Genomic DNA, 16195 nt, shown 5'->3' on the forward strand with positions numbered 1-16195 from the left:
ATATCAGATAAATACTAACAAAAGATAACTATTGTAGCTATTTGAACAATGGGAAAATTGGACTTCAGGACAAAATGTAATGTTGTTTATTCTCTTTGTCTCCAATTCCTCTTTCTCCATTTATCCTCTGAGCCTATTCCATCCAGGCATCTGCTCCAACCTCCCAGGACTTTTGATAAATCATCTCCAACTATTTTTGTCCTATTATTAGCTAACCATTTCCAAAACCTAAGATCTTTAATCTTTCAACTCTGGTAGGACATATTATCTATGTACCATTAATTTGGTAATCATCATATGCTATATTTTAGTGTTATTGATATTCATGCATTTCTTTAATTAAAATATAATGTCCGAGAGCTAGAGGCTATACCTTATTCATTTAACACCTCCTGTCACCTCACCCTAGGACCTGCCATATGGTAGAACCATGTCACCTGGCACATAGTAGAAAGTCAATAAACGTGTCAGCAGTTGACTGAAAAATGGCTTCTGAAAGCGCATAAAAAGCTCTTTCGAGATGTTTGAGTACTTTGCCAATGCTATGCATTTGCATTTTCTAAGCAATTTCTCAGCCAAAGTTTTAAAATGGAAAGAGCAAGAGAGGCTACGGTTAGAGAGTGACTAATCCAAAACTGTGAGGAGATGATGAGGCTGAGAGTCAACAGGAGGGTGTCCCCCTCTGGATCTAGTTGGGAACTCCCATATGTTCATGACTGATCTTCAAGAGTGGGGATTGCATGTAATAAACTTCTTGCCTCTGCACCTGGAACAAAGTCCAACATACAGTACAAGTCAGTAAGTACTTCTGCAAAGTGTGCGAGCATTAAACATTAGTCTGGGATTATTTAATTTGCTCCCATGGCTTTTAAACAACCTATCATTCCAGGCTTTCCACTGTGGGTCTTTAGCTCTGGCTTCTCTCCACAGGGAGAGAGTGATTGGCACTTTAAGGAGGGAGTGGTGGTAGGGGGAAAGGTGTAAAAGACCCAGTCCCTCCCATGTGGGATGCAAATGTCAACACCAGAATTTGTACTCTGGGTTTAGGGGCCGATTGGAGCAAAGCTGAACTGAGTGAATTTGATTCGGCCTGCTGATGGTAGACTGAAGAAACACATGACAAATGTTTCAAAGGAGGGCGTGGGGGGAAGCCCAGGGAATTGATTTTCAGTGCTTGTCCAGCTGGCCATGAAGAAGTAGCTAGAATTCCTCCTTTCTCATGACATACAAGATAGGGTGTTCCCTGCAAACCTCTTTTACAGTAAACGCACTGTTTTTTTGAATAGGCAATTCATAAAGCATATGGTTTAAAATTCAAAGGGTACAAGGTGAAAAAGTTAGTGTTCCTACTACCTTTGTCCAAAGTTGCTTTCTCTAGAGACATCTACAGTTACTGGTTACTTCACTTAATTTTAGCTACATAAGCATTTCATACTTGGGTACACATATAACGGTTTATATGTATTTATATATTTTAGACAAATATTGAATCTTGATTTTTTTTATTTATTATCTTCAAAATCCCAGTCTCTGTTATTGTCTGGGATATTGACAGTGTTCAACATTTTTGTTCATGAGTGAATGAATGAATGATTTAATAATAGCCTCTAATTCAGTGGTTCTCAACCTTTTTAATGCCACGACCCTTTAATACGGTTTCTCATGTTGTGGTGACCCCAACCATAAAATTATTTTCGTTGCTACTTCATAACTGTAATTTTGCTACTGTTAATGAATCGTAATGTAAATATCTGTGTTTTCCGATGGTCTTAGGCGACCCTGCTAGCGGTTCTCAACCCGTGGGTCACCGCTGCTGTAGAGCCTAAGACCATCGGAAAACACAGATATTTACATTACGATTCATTAACAGTAGCAAAATTACAGTTATGAAGTAGCAACGAAAATAATTTTATGGTTGGGGTCACCACAACATGAGAAACCGTATTAAAGGGTCGTGGCATTAAAAAGGTTGAGAACCACTGCATTCATTCTGAACGTAAAAGTCACCCAACATTTTATAAATGCTTTATCTTTTATCGCATCTCCAATATGCAGCTGTTTGGCCTATAAAAATCGTATGCATCCTTCAAAGTTCATCTTGCAAAAATTGGTTCTTCAGGAGGAACCTTCCCTGAATATTGGCTCTCAGTGTCTCTCCAGTTCTCTCTAAGCACTTAGCAATAGTCTACCACATTTTATCGTCCTCTTATTCTCATTTGTTAGTATAATGGCCATGAAGATGTAAATAATATTCTTAATAATTATTTTTATTGAGTGCTTATATGTATCAGACACTTTGCTAAACACATTATATGCATTATCTCCTTAATCTCTACAACACACTTAAATAAAGCTAGTAACATCATATCATCCTGTAGCATACCTTCCAATAGCACCTCGACACCCCTGAGATCATGAGCAGACTGTTTCCTTATGCACCAATGGTTTCCAGCATCTTGCTGCTCAAGTCATCTCTACAAAATGTGCTTAGCCCGAGTGGGTAGGTCAGAAGTGCCAACATACTGACACCCCAGAAGTGACCCTTAACCAATCAAGTATAGATGTTGATGGATAAATACGCCAGCGTTCTCTCCCTTTGGTGAAAAAATTTTAAGCTGCATTCTAAAGAGTCACTTCTGAGTCTCTCAGTTGCCCATAATAATAAAACGCTTTTTTTTTTTTATCTCACTCTTAATTACCTTTCCCCCTTTCTTTTTCTCAATTTTCCACTTGTTCACTTTCTGGAATCGCCTGCCAAATAAACTACTTGTACTCAAATCCTTGTCTCAAAGTCTGCTTCTGGAGAAATTAAATCTAAGGAAGTTGAGGTTTAGAGTAAGTAACTTTTCAAGTTCATATATATATCAAGTGGCAGATTCAGGATATGAGCAAGAAGTCCTGCTCAAAAGCACCATACCTTTTTTACCACAGTGTGGTATTCCATTGTGTAGATGTACCACAGTTTTGTTTTGTTTTTTTATTCACTCATCTGCTGATGGGCACTTAGGCTGTTCCCAAATCTTAGCTAGGGTAAATTGTGCTGCTGTGAACATAGGGGTGCATATATCCTTTCTGTTGGTGTTTCTAGTTTCTTGGGATATATTCCTAGAAGTGGGATCACTGGGTCAAATGGGAGTTCCAGTTTTAGTTTTTTGAGGGGGAAAAAAGAAGGAATTCTTACCATTTGCAACAGCATGGATGGGACTGGAGAGCATTATGCTAAGCAAAATAAGCCAGTCAGAGAAAGATAAATATCACATGATCTCACTCATTTGTGGAATATAATGAACAACATAAACTGATGAACAAAAACAGGTCCAAAGACAGAGAAGCACTGATTAAACCTCAGAGGGAAGGTAGGGGAGGGTGAAAGGGGAGGGATCAACCAAAGGACTTGTATGCATGTACATAAGCCTAACGAATGGTCACAGACACCAGAGGGTGAGGGCATGAGTGGGGGAGAGGGGGCAATGGAGGGATAAGGACACATATGTAATACTTTAATCAACAAAGAAAAAAAAAAGCGCCATACCTTCCTGCCAACTAGATACTAAATGCCTCAAAGCAGGCCATGAGTACTGTGCTCCCCCAACCCCCGCCACAGTATATTTCAAAATGCAAGCCAAAGTCAGAACTTAATACATACTCTGCCAGCCAACAACATTCTATGTTTGGAGTCTCTTTTCCACCTCAGCACATCAGGACATGCATTTTAAGCATTGTTAGCTAAACACATGTGCTTGTAAGTTGTTACTGAAACTGATTTAAAGAAAAAAATTCTGTGTTTGCTTAGTGGCTGAGGGTCTTCTCATTGTTGTTCTACAGACAGCAACTTCATCCTCGCAAATGCCCAGGTGGCTAAGGGTTTCCCCATAGTCTACTGTTCTGATGGCTTTTGTGAGCTTGCTGGATTTGCCCGAACTGAAGTCATGCAGAAGAGTTGCAGCTGCAAATTCTTATTTGGGGTTGAAACCAATGAGCAACTGATGCTTCAAATAGACAAGTCACTGGAGGAGAAAACGGAATTCAAAGGAGAAATTATGTTCTACAAGAAGAATGGTGAGTTGGCTTTCTTTGGGGCTCATTGGACAGTGGTGAAAGGTCACCTTCTTTCAAATTCAGTAATTGCTCCATAACTTCCATTAAGGCTTAATGGTATTTCACATAAATACTGTCTGTTATAGAAGTTCCACAAATGACCTGGACAATGGTTTTGTTTTAGCCATTAGCAGCCTGAAAATTTAGCATGATAATTATAACTTCAATGTCAATATATGAACTAAATTAATATGTGTCAAAATGAAGTATATGACTATTATATATCATTCTTAAAATATATAGTAGATATAATAGTTGTTAACATATTAACAGATGATCTTTTATCTAGAGGTAGTTTTCCAAGTTTTATGCCTTTATGAACCACAACTCAACCTCAGTCATTAAGGACAGAGACCCAAGCATTTGGTGGGAGAAAAGCAAGTGAATTTAAAGAACATCAGGATAGGCATTTTCTCTTTCAGTTCCCCAGCCACAGAGCTTTTCTCACTACTGTCTTCAATTTTACAGACAAAATAAGAGACTCACATTGTCTCAGGGTAAAAGTAAATTTGCCTGAACTATAAACTGCCAGTGGGAAAATACTAAGTATTTTCTTGAGGCTAAAGTTTTATGATTCTCCTCTAAATGTAAGAGGATCTAGGGATGCGCATGGTATCATCAGTGCTTGAGTCTTAAGTGAGAATAGATATTATCCTCTGGGCCCTGGTAGTTGGGAGTGAATCCAAAAGGCATTATGTTGGGGAAATGCTAAATAAAAATTAGAACAAATCATTGTTTTCCAGTTTTATCTCTTTCTTTAATAGGTTTCCTTAAGGCAAACATACACCCCTGAGTTTTAGCTGGGCACATGGCTGCCAAGCTAGAGAATATATTTCTCAGCCTTCTTTGCATTTAGATTTAGCATACGACTAAGTTTAGGACCCAGGATATGTGAGAAGGAATGATCTACGCAACTTCTAGATAAACTCCATAAATAATGAAATTGTTTGCCCTGTAATTTCTCTGCTCCTTTCTCATGGTGCTATTGACTGAACTGTATCTTCTCCAAATTAATATATTGAAGCCCTACCACCCCTCCTCCTCAATATGACTATATGCGGAGATGGGGCCTTTAAAAAGGTAGTTAAAATTAAGTAAGGTTATAAGGGAGGGCCTTAATTCCTTATAAGAAAAGGAAGAGATATCAGGGATACCCACACTTAGGTCATATGAAAAGACAGTGAGAAGGCAGCTGTCTGCAAACCAAGGAGAGAGGCCTCAGGAGAAACCAACCCCGCTGGCACCTTGATCTCAGACTTCCAGCCTCCAGAGCTATGAGAAAATAACCGTCTGTTGTTTAAGCCAGCCAGTCTGTGATACTTTGTTATGGCAGCCCTAGCAATGTATCATTGTTGAGTCAGAGTGTTAGAGTAAGTTTGGAAAGCCAGCTTCAACCATTGACAAGGACACCATAGAGAAACACAGAACAGCAATATGGAAGGAACCTGAGTATTCTTGGAGATCCACCTTCTCTACCCCAGACAAAGACAAATCCATTTCTATCTTGTTTGAATCACTATAATTTAGATTTTTTTGTTACAATATTCAAATTATACTCTAACTCAGAGTTTCTCAACTTTGGCACTATTGACATGTGGGACAGGTAGTTCTAAGTTGTGGGAGGCTGTCCTGTGCATAGTAGATGATTAACAGCATCCCTGGCCACTACATTCATTAGCACATTCTTTACAAGAGTTGATACATTTGGTAAATGGTAAAATGTTGGTGGTGGTTTCATTAATTGATTTTGGGGAAAATTGGTCAACAGCCAACAGAAATAGCCTAATTAAGGGAAAGAAAACAGCTTTCCTTGCCTTCAATATAAAACTTCAGTTGGGACACCAGAATCAATACCAGTATTTCTGTGAAGTCCTATAGTGAAGGAAACATTTTAAAATGTGTTCACAGGTTTATTTTTTTTTAATTGATTCAAGAAACTAGTAAATGAGTAACAGCATCCCCGGCCACTATATCTTTCTTTAAATACCCAGTTGGGTTCTTGGTCAGGAAGAGAAGTAGGAGCCTAAACATGGCAACTTCATCCCCATTTATAAGCTATTTGTCCTTGAAGGACTTTCCTTGAGGATGTGAGTTTTGGATACACAGTAATCGTGAAGTATTGGAGAGTGCCCTTCGGGAAGGAATGGGATATCCTAAGTCTTTGACACTAGGAACAGAGTTCAGACCAGGATGTTTTTCCCAGAATCAATAGATAAGGCCTACATAGCAAATATGAGAAAATAAAAGGATTCCAGCTCTATCTAATTATAGTATGATAATTGAAAAGAGGGCCTGAGATAAAAGAAAATGGAGGCTGTCATGAGAATGCAGACTGGTAGGGAGTGATAAAGCGGCCCTCTGGTAGAACAAAGGAAAAGGGATGTCCTTTGTCTGACATATCTGCTGACTGCAGACCTGTACAAGTAACCTTGTATAGGTCACTCCAAATCCAAGCGAGTGTCTTTGTTTTTAAACCTCCTCAAAATATCCAGACATGGCACTTGGGAGAGGTTCAGGCCCATGGAGAATCTAGGCGGGAAGCCCAAAGGACAGAGATTTTAGAAGCCACGTAAGTAGAATATATCGAGTCAACACCTAAAGAATTTTCTGAGCCCCGTTTCTTAGAAGATGCCTGCTACGTTGGACCCCTTTGGGTGGAAATTGTTAAAGGCACCAAGAAATAATAGTTTTTTTAAAAAAATTAGGTAATGATTAGGAAGACAAATAGTTTCACAGATAAAGATAATATGCAAACATTTCTTTGTCTAAAATGGAGATAGTAATATTTCACATTGTTATGTTCAGCAGCTAACATTTTTCGTTTATTGCTCTCCCTCTAGATAGTTCAGTGTCTAATATACATCAGAAGTGAGTACCATTAAGATGCCTTTCAAAGAGCAGTCCTCTCCACTTCTGTTTGTATACAGGGCTGCTCTAGTCAAACAAAAATATGGTAACTCTAACTAAGGGTAACCATTTTATCAATTTTATATTTATCCTCTTTTTTTTTAATATAAGTGATACATATCTTCGTGGTTCCCTCCTTTCCTTACACACAGCATACTTTTCATACTATTCTGCATTGTGTATCCTGTAGGCTTGTGTACACCTTACAGAACAATATATGCAGGCAATTTCTCATTCTTTTGTAAAGCTGCATAGTATTACATCGTGTGGATTTCTGATGGTTGATTCAACCAATCCTCTATTAATGGACATTTGTGTTCCCTCTAGAACAGTGGTTCTCAACCTTTCTAATGCCGCGACCCTTTTATACAGTTCCTCATGTTGTGATGACCCCCAACCATAAAATTATTTTCTTTGCTACTTCATAACTGTAATTTTGCTACTGTTAATGAATCATAATGAAAATATTTGTGTTTTCCGATGGTCTTAGGCTCTACAGCAGCGGTTCTCAACCTGTGGGTCGCCTAAGACCATCGGAAAACACAGATATTTACATTGCGATTCATTAACAGTAGCAAAATTACAGTTATGAAGTAGCAATGAAAATAATTTTATGGTTGGGGTCACCACAACATGAGGAACGTTATTAAAGGGTCGCGGCATTAGAAAGGTTGAGAACCACTGCTCTAGAATGTAGTCTGTTCTCTTTGTTCTTTTTGTCCCTCTCTGTTTTGTTACTTATAAGGTTTTGTATATTTTTCTAAAAATTTATCTTTTACATGCGATGTTTACCTTTATATAGTAAAAAGTGTCCCACTTTTTAAAGATTTTGTCATTTTCTACTCTAGTAAGTAATGTTATAATCAGCCAGTAGCCAGTCTCCCTTCTTCCCTCTCCCTCAACTAATTTAATGTTCTTTTAGTACCTGCAAGTATCTATCAGCACACTTGTTCTGCTTTTCTTATAGTCCCCCTTTGTTTGTCTCTCACCTCTTTCACAGTTATATTTACATTGTCAGAGGAAATAACAATTACATATATTGAATGTATTCCTCCGTCACTTAATCATATTGCTACAGTTAAATATGCTTAAAGATTACCATATATTCCATCCTAAAGCTTCTCCAGTCATTTCTTGGTTGTCTAAAGCTTGTTCTTGGTACCATCTCGGGAAGAGCTCATAGGAATTTTTTTTTATGAGCTCTTTCACATTAATAACAGTATGAATGTGGCCCTTATACTTGTTGATCAATTTAGCTGAAAATTGATCAATTTAAATAGATGAATTATGTTAGTCCCTTATGTAGTGGCATAGAGTATTGTTTTACCCTACAAATGCTGTTAATTAAGTAACTTCGTGTTTGTCCTGGATGTTCAGTGAATTTATTTTATTTTATTTTATTTTAATCCAATAGTTTTACTATACTATATCTTATCTGTAAGGGGCTGGGTAGTAAATATTACATGTACTGCAGGCCATACAGTCTATGTCACAAATACTCATTTCTGTTATTTTACTATGAAAGCAACCATAGAAAATATGTAAATGAGTGGATGTGGCTATATTCCAATAAATCTTTACTGACAAAAACAGAAGGTGGGCTAGTTTGGCCTACAGACCTCATTTACTGATACCTAATATAGAATATTTTGGATCAGATATTTCCCCTGATACATGGTAGGCCCTATAGTATTTATGTTTAAGGCCCTTTTATTTTGGAAAATTTTTCTGAACTTTAATTATCATCATTGTTCTGTTTTATCCCTTTGGTTTTCCTTTTTTATGATCACCTATTATATGTACGTTGGATCCTCTTTGCTTGTCCTCTATTATCTATCACTTTCTCATTTTATTTCTTTTTCTAATTTTCACCTTGTGCAATCTGTTTCATTTTCTTTAATTTTGTGGTATCCATTCACACTTTTTATTACTTCTCTTTAAATCTCCAGTTCTTTATCCTCTATTTAAATTCTCTCCTGAGTTCAGTTAACTCACAGAAGCAGAGAATAGAATGGTGGTAGTTATGCCAGATGAATATGTTGGAGAAATCTGCTGTACAACACAGTACCTGTAGTTATGGTATTGTTCACTACATGCCTTTTTAATGCCCTACTGGGCTTTCCATGAAGTAAAACACTGGTTTCTAATTTCCTAGATGTGGAACCTAACACACAGTGTTTTCTGGAAGGCTTTAATATCCCACTGAATTGCCTAGAATAAAACAATAGTGTAGTGAGGGAAGATTGAACTTTTTCTTGTTCAGAATTTTATCATTTCAGAAAATCTTGTCCCTGACTCATAGGACTTGTCAGGGAGACAGCACATCTGCACAGATTCTGTACTTGGAGCTGTTGTATTCACAGTGACTCTGGATATTGATCCAATGATCCAACTTCCCCATTATAGCTCCTATTGTAGTCCACCCTCTCAGAGCATTTCATGTTGAGATGCATATTATTTAATCAGAAACTACTTCAATTTTATTTTTTGTTATATTATTGTTAATAATATATAGTATTGTCTTTCTAAAAATGTGTGTAAGTAGCCAAGTTTTATTATTATAATTTTTCAATTCTAAAAAGAAAAGAGAAAAATACAAGTATTTGTTACAAAAGGTAATCTTGAGTCTGATAGGGTTGTGGGTTTCTTAACTCATAAATTCATTCCCATGTCACCTCCAAGATTTGTCATTTATTTTTGTGTACCTCCTGAATTGTTGCTTACTTAATGCTTTTCTTTAAGTTGACTCACTTTTAAAACTCAAATTTTAAGAGAAAATTTGAGTTTTAAAAGAAAAAGAAAAAAAAATCACTACTCTAAATGGACAATCAGAATCACTGGCCTCAAAGTGAAGGTAACCATAAATAAATATGCAATAAAAACATTGTTGTTTAACTTCTATAAATTAGAAAATAAAAAGTAATCTATAAAATCTAAGTAATAATAAATCTGACTATACTGTGCCAAGTAGCACATATATTATTTTATTTTCCCAATAACACCTTAAAGTAAATATGAATTATGTCACATTTGCAGATGAGGAAACTGTGATGCAGAAAAATGATTTGAACACAAGTCTATGCATTATGTGATAGACAGTCCTCAGCTTATCATTGACCCACCAATTTCCCCCTTGTTCATTTCTTGACCCACTAATGCACTTCACATTTCTTTATTTTCCCATTTCTCTATTCAATTTTCTTATGACATAGAAAAATGCCTAGAAAAATCAATGCTGAATCTGTTGGTTTTCTTTCTTTTTAAATGTAGTTAGATTTTCAACTCTCTATAATATATGACAACAAAAACAATTTATAATGTACTGTTTGTTTGTTTAGGGAGAATGCCTCCTAAAGAAGATCCTTTGTTTACTCAGCTGCTACATGTATATTTATATGCGAATCAAAGCTGAAAAACTGAATTGTTCCATAAATAAAAAGTTATTTTGGGGAGTGGGGAGAAGGCTGGAGCCAGAAAGCCGAGGGGGTTTCCCTTGGACTGGGATGAGTGGAAGAAGAGGAGAGATTGGGAAATATATGAAGAGATGAGAGAAGAGGAGAGAGGAAGAGAGAAATTGGGAAACATCTGCTGGTATCTTACCCATGTCCCTCAAATTGTCCAGCTCATTTGATGTGCTAGCTGCATATTTTTGTTCCAATACACATTAAAACAGATATTAAAGTGTAAGATATGTATATACACTACCTAAAATAATTTTAGCACAACCAGGAGTATGCATACCACTAATTGAGCAACACATTGTCTTCATTCCAGTGTACCAATAAGCTTTTTGAATTAGGCATATTCATTCTCAGTGTTACAAGGTCAGCTTATGATAAAAGACAAAAGAAAGCTGATTTCTCGTGACCTTCCTTTTTTTTACAATGAGCTGCTCATGGCAGATAGGTCTGTAAGAAACATTATTTTCCAACTAATACTAAGTTTATATTTAAGATATTCTTAGTGAGTTCTATTACATTCAGTTATTCAATATGACTCTGCAGAAGATTTTTAGAATATTTGATTATGCCCTCTAGGTATTTTAGAACTGGAGCTCAATATAGAAAAAAAGACAAAGCCTTAGGGCTGTAGAATGTCAACTTATTCTCAAAATTAACATTTAAAATGTACAGCAAAGTTGCCTCCTTATTTGTTAGGAAATGCTATTGGAGCATTGAATATAGAATGGCTTTATGTAAGATCCAAATTTTGGAGCAATGGATGTTGTGCCCATTCATGTAATAAGTGAACAATAAGAAAATGCCTTTTATTGCAAAGTGTAGTGTCTAAATGAGTGTATTTTGTGGATGTTGGGGTTCACAGCATGGGTATCATTTGTAATCACCTTGGATTTTCACCACATCCGGAGAACAATGAAGCAAGCCAGCCAGGGACCTATTTCAACAAAAGCTAGAGAAACCAAGCTTAGGATTGTAGAAAATAAAAGAAAACTTCTCTTAGGGCTGAGTGAGATCCTGGGAGAAAAGAAAGAGAATTCTGAGCAAAGTAAGATTATTTCCCCAACCAGCCCTCCCAAGGACTCAGACCAGAGTCCAACAGAAAGACAATACAAAAGCAACTGCAATATTTTTCATAAAGATCTCCTTGGGCTATTGAGGCTGTCCACGCCACAGCATCATGGGCGTTAGCCTTACCTGGTATGGTCCCTTGGGCAGCATCCATGTAAGCCTGGAGGACAGTGCAAAACTTTGAGTCCTCCATTTTTGGGATCCCAGAGGACTAAGTTGTGGAGACATTTCCTCTAGGTATCAGATGTATTTGTGAAGAGCCCAATGGGGACTTAGTTTCCTGAAAAGCTAGTGAAGGTGGGATCTTGGAAACTTTTTTTCTGTGGAATGGACACACCATATTCTTACAGGCATGTAGAATGAAGAAAGCACACACAGTTTACTAGTGTTCCACTTATCTATTGCTGTGTGACAACAACCTCAAAACTTAGTGGCTTACAAGAGCAACCATTATATCTTAACAATAGTGTGGGTCAGGAACCAAGGCTGGCTTAGCCAAATGATTCTCCTTCCTGGTGGAGCCAGCAGAGGTTGGTGTTAGGTGGGTTCAGATGAGAGACACACTGCTTTGGAGGATCTTGGATGGCTTCTCTCACATGTCTGGCATCTTGAACGTCTGAATCAGTTGGGACAGTCCACTCAAGTGCCTACACATAACCGCTTCAGCATGGAGACCTCCAGGAAGTCTCGTCTTCCAGAGGCTGCAAGACCTTTTGTGACTTAGTTTAGAAAGTCACCTGGCATACCTTCATTTGATATTGTGGTTGGAGAAGCCACAAGTCTGCCCAGATTCATGAGCAGGGGACCTAGACCCCAACTCTTGATAGAATAAGTACCATATTTTACAAGCTCCACATCTAGATTTTCAGAAACACATTTGTTGAGTATGTGTGTCTATAGGTGTAGCAAGATGCAAGAGAACATTTCATTTTGATGCTTGTAAAATTTGGAGGTTTCATAATGTCTGAAGGGCTACCAAATAGGGACCATGCTTCCCATCACTAAGTGTATTAGCTAACACCGGGTCATATTTTTGTTGCTATTCTCAGTCTGATTCCTCCGAGATCTTACTTGAGACTTTGCATGCCCCGAAATAGAAAGCATCTTATGATGCTTTTACGATTTCATGATGATTCCCCATATGTCCTTTCAGTCTTTTTTTTTTTAATAAATCTTTATACAGATTATTATAATTGTTTCTCCTTTTTCCCCCCATAGCTCCCCTCCACCCAGTTCCCACCCCACCTTCTGCCCTTACCTTCCCCCCACTGTCCTCATCCATAGGTGTATGACTTTGTCCAGTCTCTTCCTGAACCCCCCATACCCCTTTCCCCCTGAGAATTATCAGTCCACTCCCTTTCTATGCCCCTGATTCTATTATATTCACCAGATTATTCTGTTCCTCAGGTTTTTAATTCACTTGATTTTTAAGTTCACTTGTTGATAGATATGTATTTGTTGTTAATAATTTTTATCTTTACATTTTCTCCTTCCTCTTCTTAAAGAATACCTTTCAGCATTTCATATAATACTGGTTTGGTGGTGATGAACTCATTTAGCTTTTTCTTATCTGTGAAGCTCTTTATCTGCCCTTCAATTCTGAATGATAGCTTTGCTGGGTAGAGTAATCTTAGTAGGTTCTTGCTATTCATCACTTTGAAAATTTCTTGCCACTCCCGTCTGGCCTGCATAGTTTCTGTTGAGAAATCAGCTGACAATCGTATGGGTGCTCCCTTGTAGGTAATTAACTGTTTTTCTCTTGCTGTTTTTAAGATTCTCTCTTTGTCTTTTGCTCTTGGCATTTTAATTATGATGTGTCTTGGTGTGGTCCTCTTTGGATTCCTTTTGTTTGGGGTTCTGTGCGCTTCCTGGACTTGTAAGTCTATTTCTTTCACCAGGTGGGGGAAGTTTTCAGTCATTATTTCTTCAAATAGGTTTTCAGTATCTTGCTCTCTCTCTTCTTCTGGCACCCCCATAATTCTGATGTTGGTATGCTTGAAGTTGTCCCAGAGGCTTCTTACACTGTCTTCAACTTTTTGCTTTTTCGGTTGAGTGTTTTTTGCTTCTTTGTATTTCAATTCTTTGACTTGATTCTTGTGTTCCTCTAGTCTGTTGTTGGGTCTCTGTATAATATTTTTTATTTCAGTCAGTGTATGTTTAATTTCTAGTTGGTCCTTTTTCATATCTTCGAGGGTCTCGTTATATTTATCGGCCTTTTCTAGGATATTCTTGGAAAGCCTTATAACCGTGGTTTTGAATTCTATATCCAGTCGTTTGTTTTCCTCCATTTCTTTCGTTTGTGATCTGTTTCTTTGTCTCCACATTTTCACTACTTCCCTGAGTTGGTAGGGTAGCTTTGTGTGCTACGTTTCCTATATGGCCCAGTGGGTCAGCCTCCCCAGTTAACCTGAGGTGGATACTCTTGGTGCACCCCTTTGTGGACTGTGTGTACAGCCTTGTTGTAGTTAAGTCTTGATTGTTGTTGGTATCACTGGGAGGAATAGACCTCCAGGCCAGTTGGCTGTGAGGATCAGCTGTGACTACGCTGGGAGAAGTTTGGTGCTAGAGACAGCCTTATAGGATTAGACTTGCCAAATTGCAAAAGCCTCTGTGCTCAGCTTGGATGGGGTGGAGTCTCAGGGCGGAGCAGACAGTCTTGTCTTCCCGTCAGCCTTGCCCTTGCGTGCGCGTGCCTCCAGACCTCTGCCTTCCCCAGCTCCCAAGTCTCCACCCGAGAGTCCAGATTCCCCCGTAAGAGCGTGGGTCCCCAGGGGCTCGCCTGGAACTGGGGTTCAGTGCAGTAAGAACTGGGGTTCAGTGCAGTCAGGAGCTTCCGACTCCCTTCTGCTAGGGAAAGCCTGTGGCAACCTCCGCAGTCCTTGTGCACACTGGTGCGCGTGCCTCCAGACCCCTGCCCGCCGGGGCTCCCCCGGGTCTCTCCCAGGTCTCCGAGTCTCTGGGTGCCTTTCTCTCTACCTGACAGTCCAGACTCCCCCTGTATGAGCCTGGGTCCATGGGGTTTCGCCCAGAACTGGGGTTCAGTGCAGTCGGAACTGGGGTTCAGTGATTCGGGGGCTTCCTTCCCCCTCCCGCCAGAGAAAGTCAGCCAGGCTCTCAGCCGCCCTTCCTCTCTGCGTGCACAATGACCCTTTGCTGTACCTCCAATTCTCCATGAGCTTTTCTCTTTCCTTCTAGTTGTAGAATTTCCACTCAGCCAGCTTTCCTGTGGTTCTGGATGGTGTCCGTTTTGTCTTTTAGTTGCAGTTTTGAAATTGTTGTGCGAGGCAGCAGTTTAGGTGCTTACCTATGCCGTCATCTTGGTTTCTTGTCCTTTCAGTCTTGATAGAAGATTAGTATTTTATATTTCCATCCTGTGTCTTTTGCATTCAAGAGATGAGGCTCAGAAATGCAAATACAGTAAACAGCTTTAAAGTGATTGTAGTAGGAAGGCAAAGGGCTCAGAGAGAACGTGCTCTGAAGACGGCATGTGCAGCCTGGGTGAGGAGCCGGCCTTGCAGTTTATCTTATCGCTTGTATGTGTAGTCAAGCTTTGCGCTTGTAAACCTAGGCAGCTTTCCTGGTCTACGCCCCATGTATCTGAGCAAGCTGCGCTAACAGAAAGCTTGTTCTTTTTCTGTGCACAGGGTTACGGTTGCATTGTTTAATCAATGAGCTGAAGTTTCACATCAGTCCATTTATAGAAGTGCTTACCCAGGCTCTGCAGCCAGGATGATTGGAACAGAATGAGCCAGATATATAGAAGAGGCATCCGTGCATTCATCAAGAACTGCTTAGCTTTGCCTGTCCTGTCGAGATTGAGCAGTCACTGCCCCTACCTAACCAGATTGCTGCATACCTTCACTTCTTCAGTGTCAGCCTTCCTGACTTAACACAGACAACTTCATAAAATAGCCACAGCTAGCAATTACTGAGTGTTCACTGTAGGCCAAGCTCTGTGCTCTGCCCTTTGCCTGTGTTGCTACTTCATTTAATCCTCTCATCAACCCTTTGAGGCAGATCTGTTAACACCCCATTTTAGAGTTAAAGAAACTGATTCACAGAGAAGTTAAGTAAAAGGCTGGGATCCAAGTGCTGGCCATCTATTCCTGACCCCTGTCCTCTCAAACACCAAGCCATGCTCATGGGAATGGCCAACCTAAGCTTCCTACCAAGGAAACCTGTGGCTCTGCCTTACCTGCCCCTCGTCTATGACAGTAGATGGATGGACTTCCCAGGGGCTATATGTACCCCTTGGGGAATAACTGGCAAACTAGCAAGGAAAGAACCCATAAAGGCAGTCATTTTTTTACCTGTAGCTGTTTATTATTCCAAATTTGTTAGCCAGAAATGAAATATAACCACAATGTTTGAGAATCTTTGGAGCTAAACAAGTTCCCTTTGGAATAAAGAAGCTTATTATTTTAAATGTTCTCAATCTATGGTGAGAAGAAATGATATTGAATTTGGAGGATCAAGCTCCGGTGAAGGCTGTGCCTAGGCCAAGGACTAGCTCTGAATAGCTGCTATAAATAGAGCAATAGTTAGAAAGGCTTGGGGTACAATCTTAGTTCTTTTTCACTCCCTAAGTGTATACCCTCATTAAGTGACTCTGCTTGTCTGAGCCTCAGCTTGATCTTCATAGAAATACCACCTCATAGATG

The 16195-nt window shown here is 39.0% G+C and overlaps 1 protein-coding gene across 1 annotated transcript in view; it reads left to right on the plus strand.

Moving 5' to 3' along the window:
- The window catches only part of KCNH8 (potassium voltage-gated channel subfamily H member 8), a gene marked incomplete at its 5' end in the record, with an annotated part of 235657 nt that overhangs the window by 27299 nt on the left and 192163 nt on the right, over positions 1-16195 (plus strand). Inside the window, one exon of the mRNA XM_080675534.1 lies at positions 3826-4059. Coding sequence (XP_080531660.1) covers positions 3826-4059 — 234 coding nt within the window. The remainder of the gene's footprint in view (positions 1-3825; positions 4060-16195) is intronic.

The sequence above is a fragment of the Plecotus auritus genome, assembly GCF_963455305.1.
Source record: "Plecotus auritus genome assembly, chromosome: 6".
Classification (NCBI taxonomy): Eukaryota; Metazoa; Chordata; class Mammalia; order Chiroptera; family Vespertilionidae; genus Plecotus; species Plecotus auritus.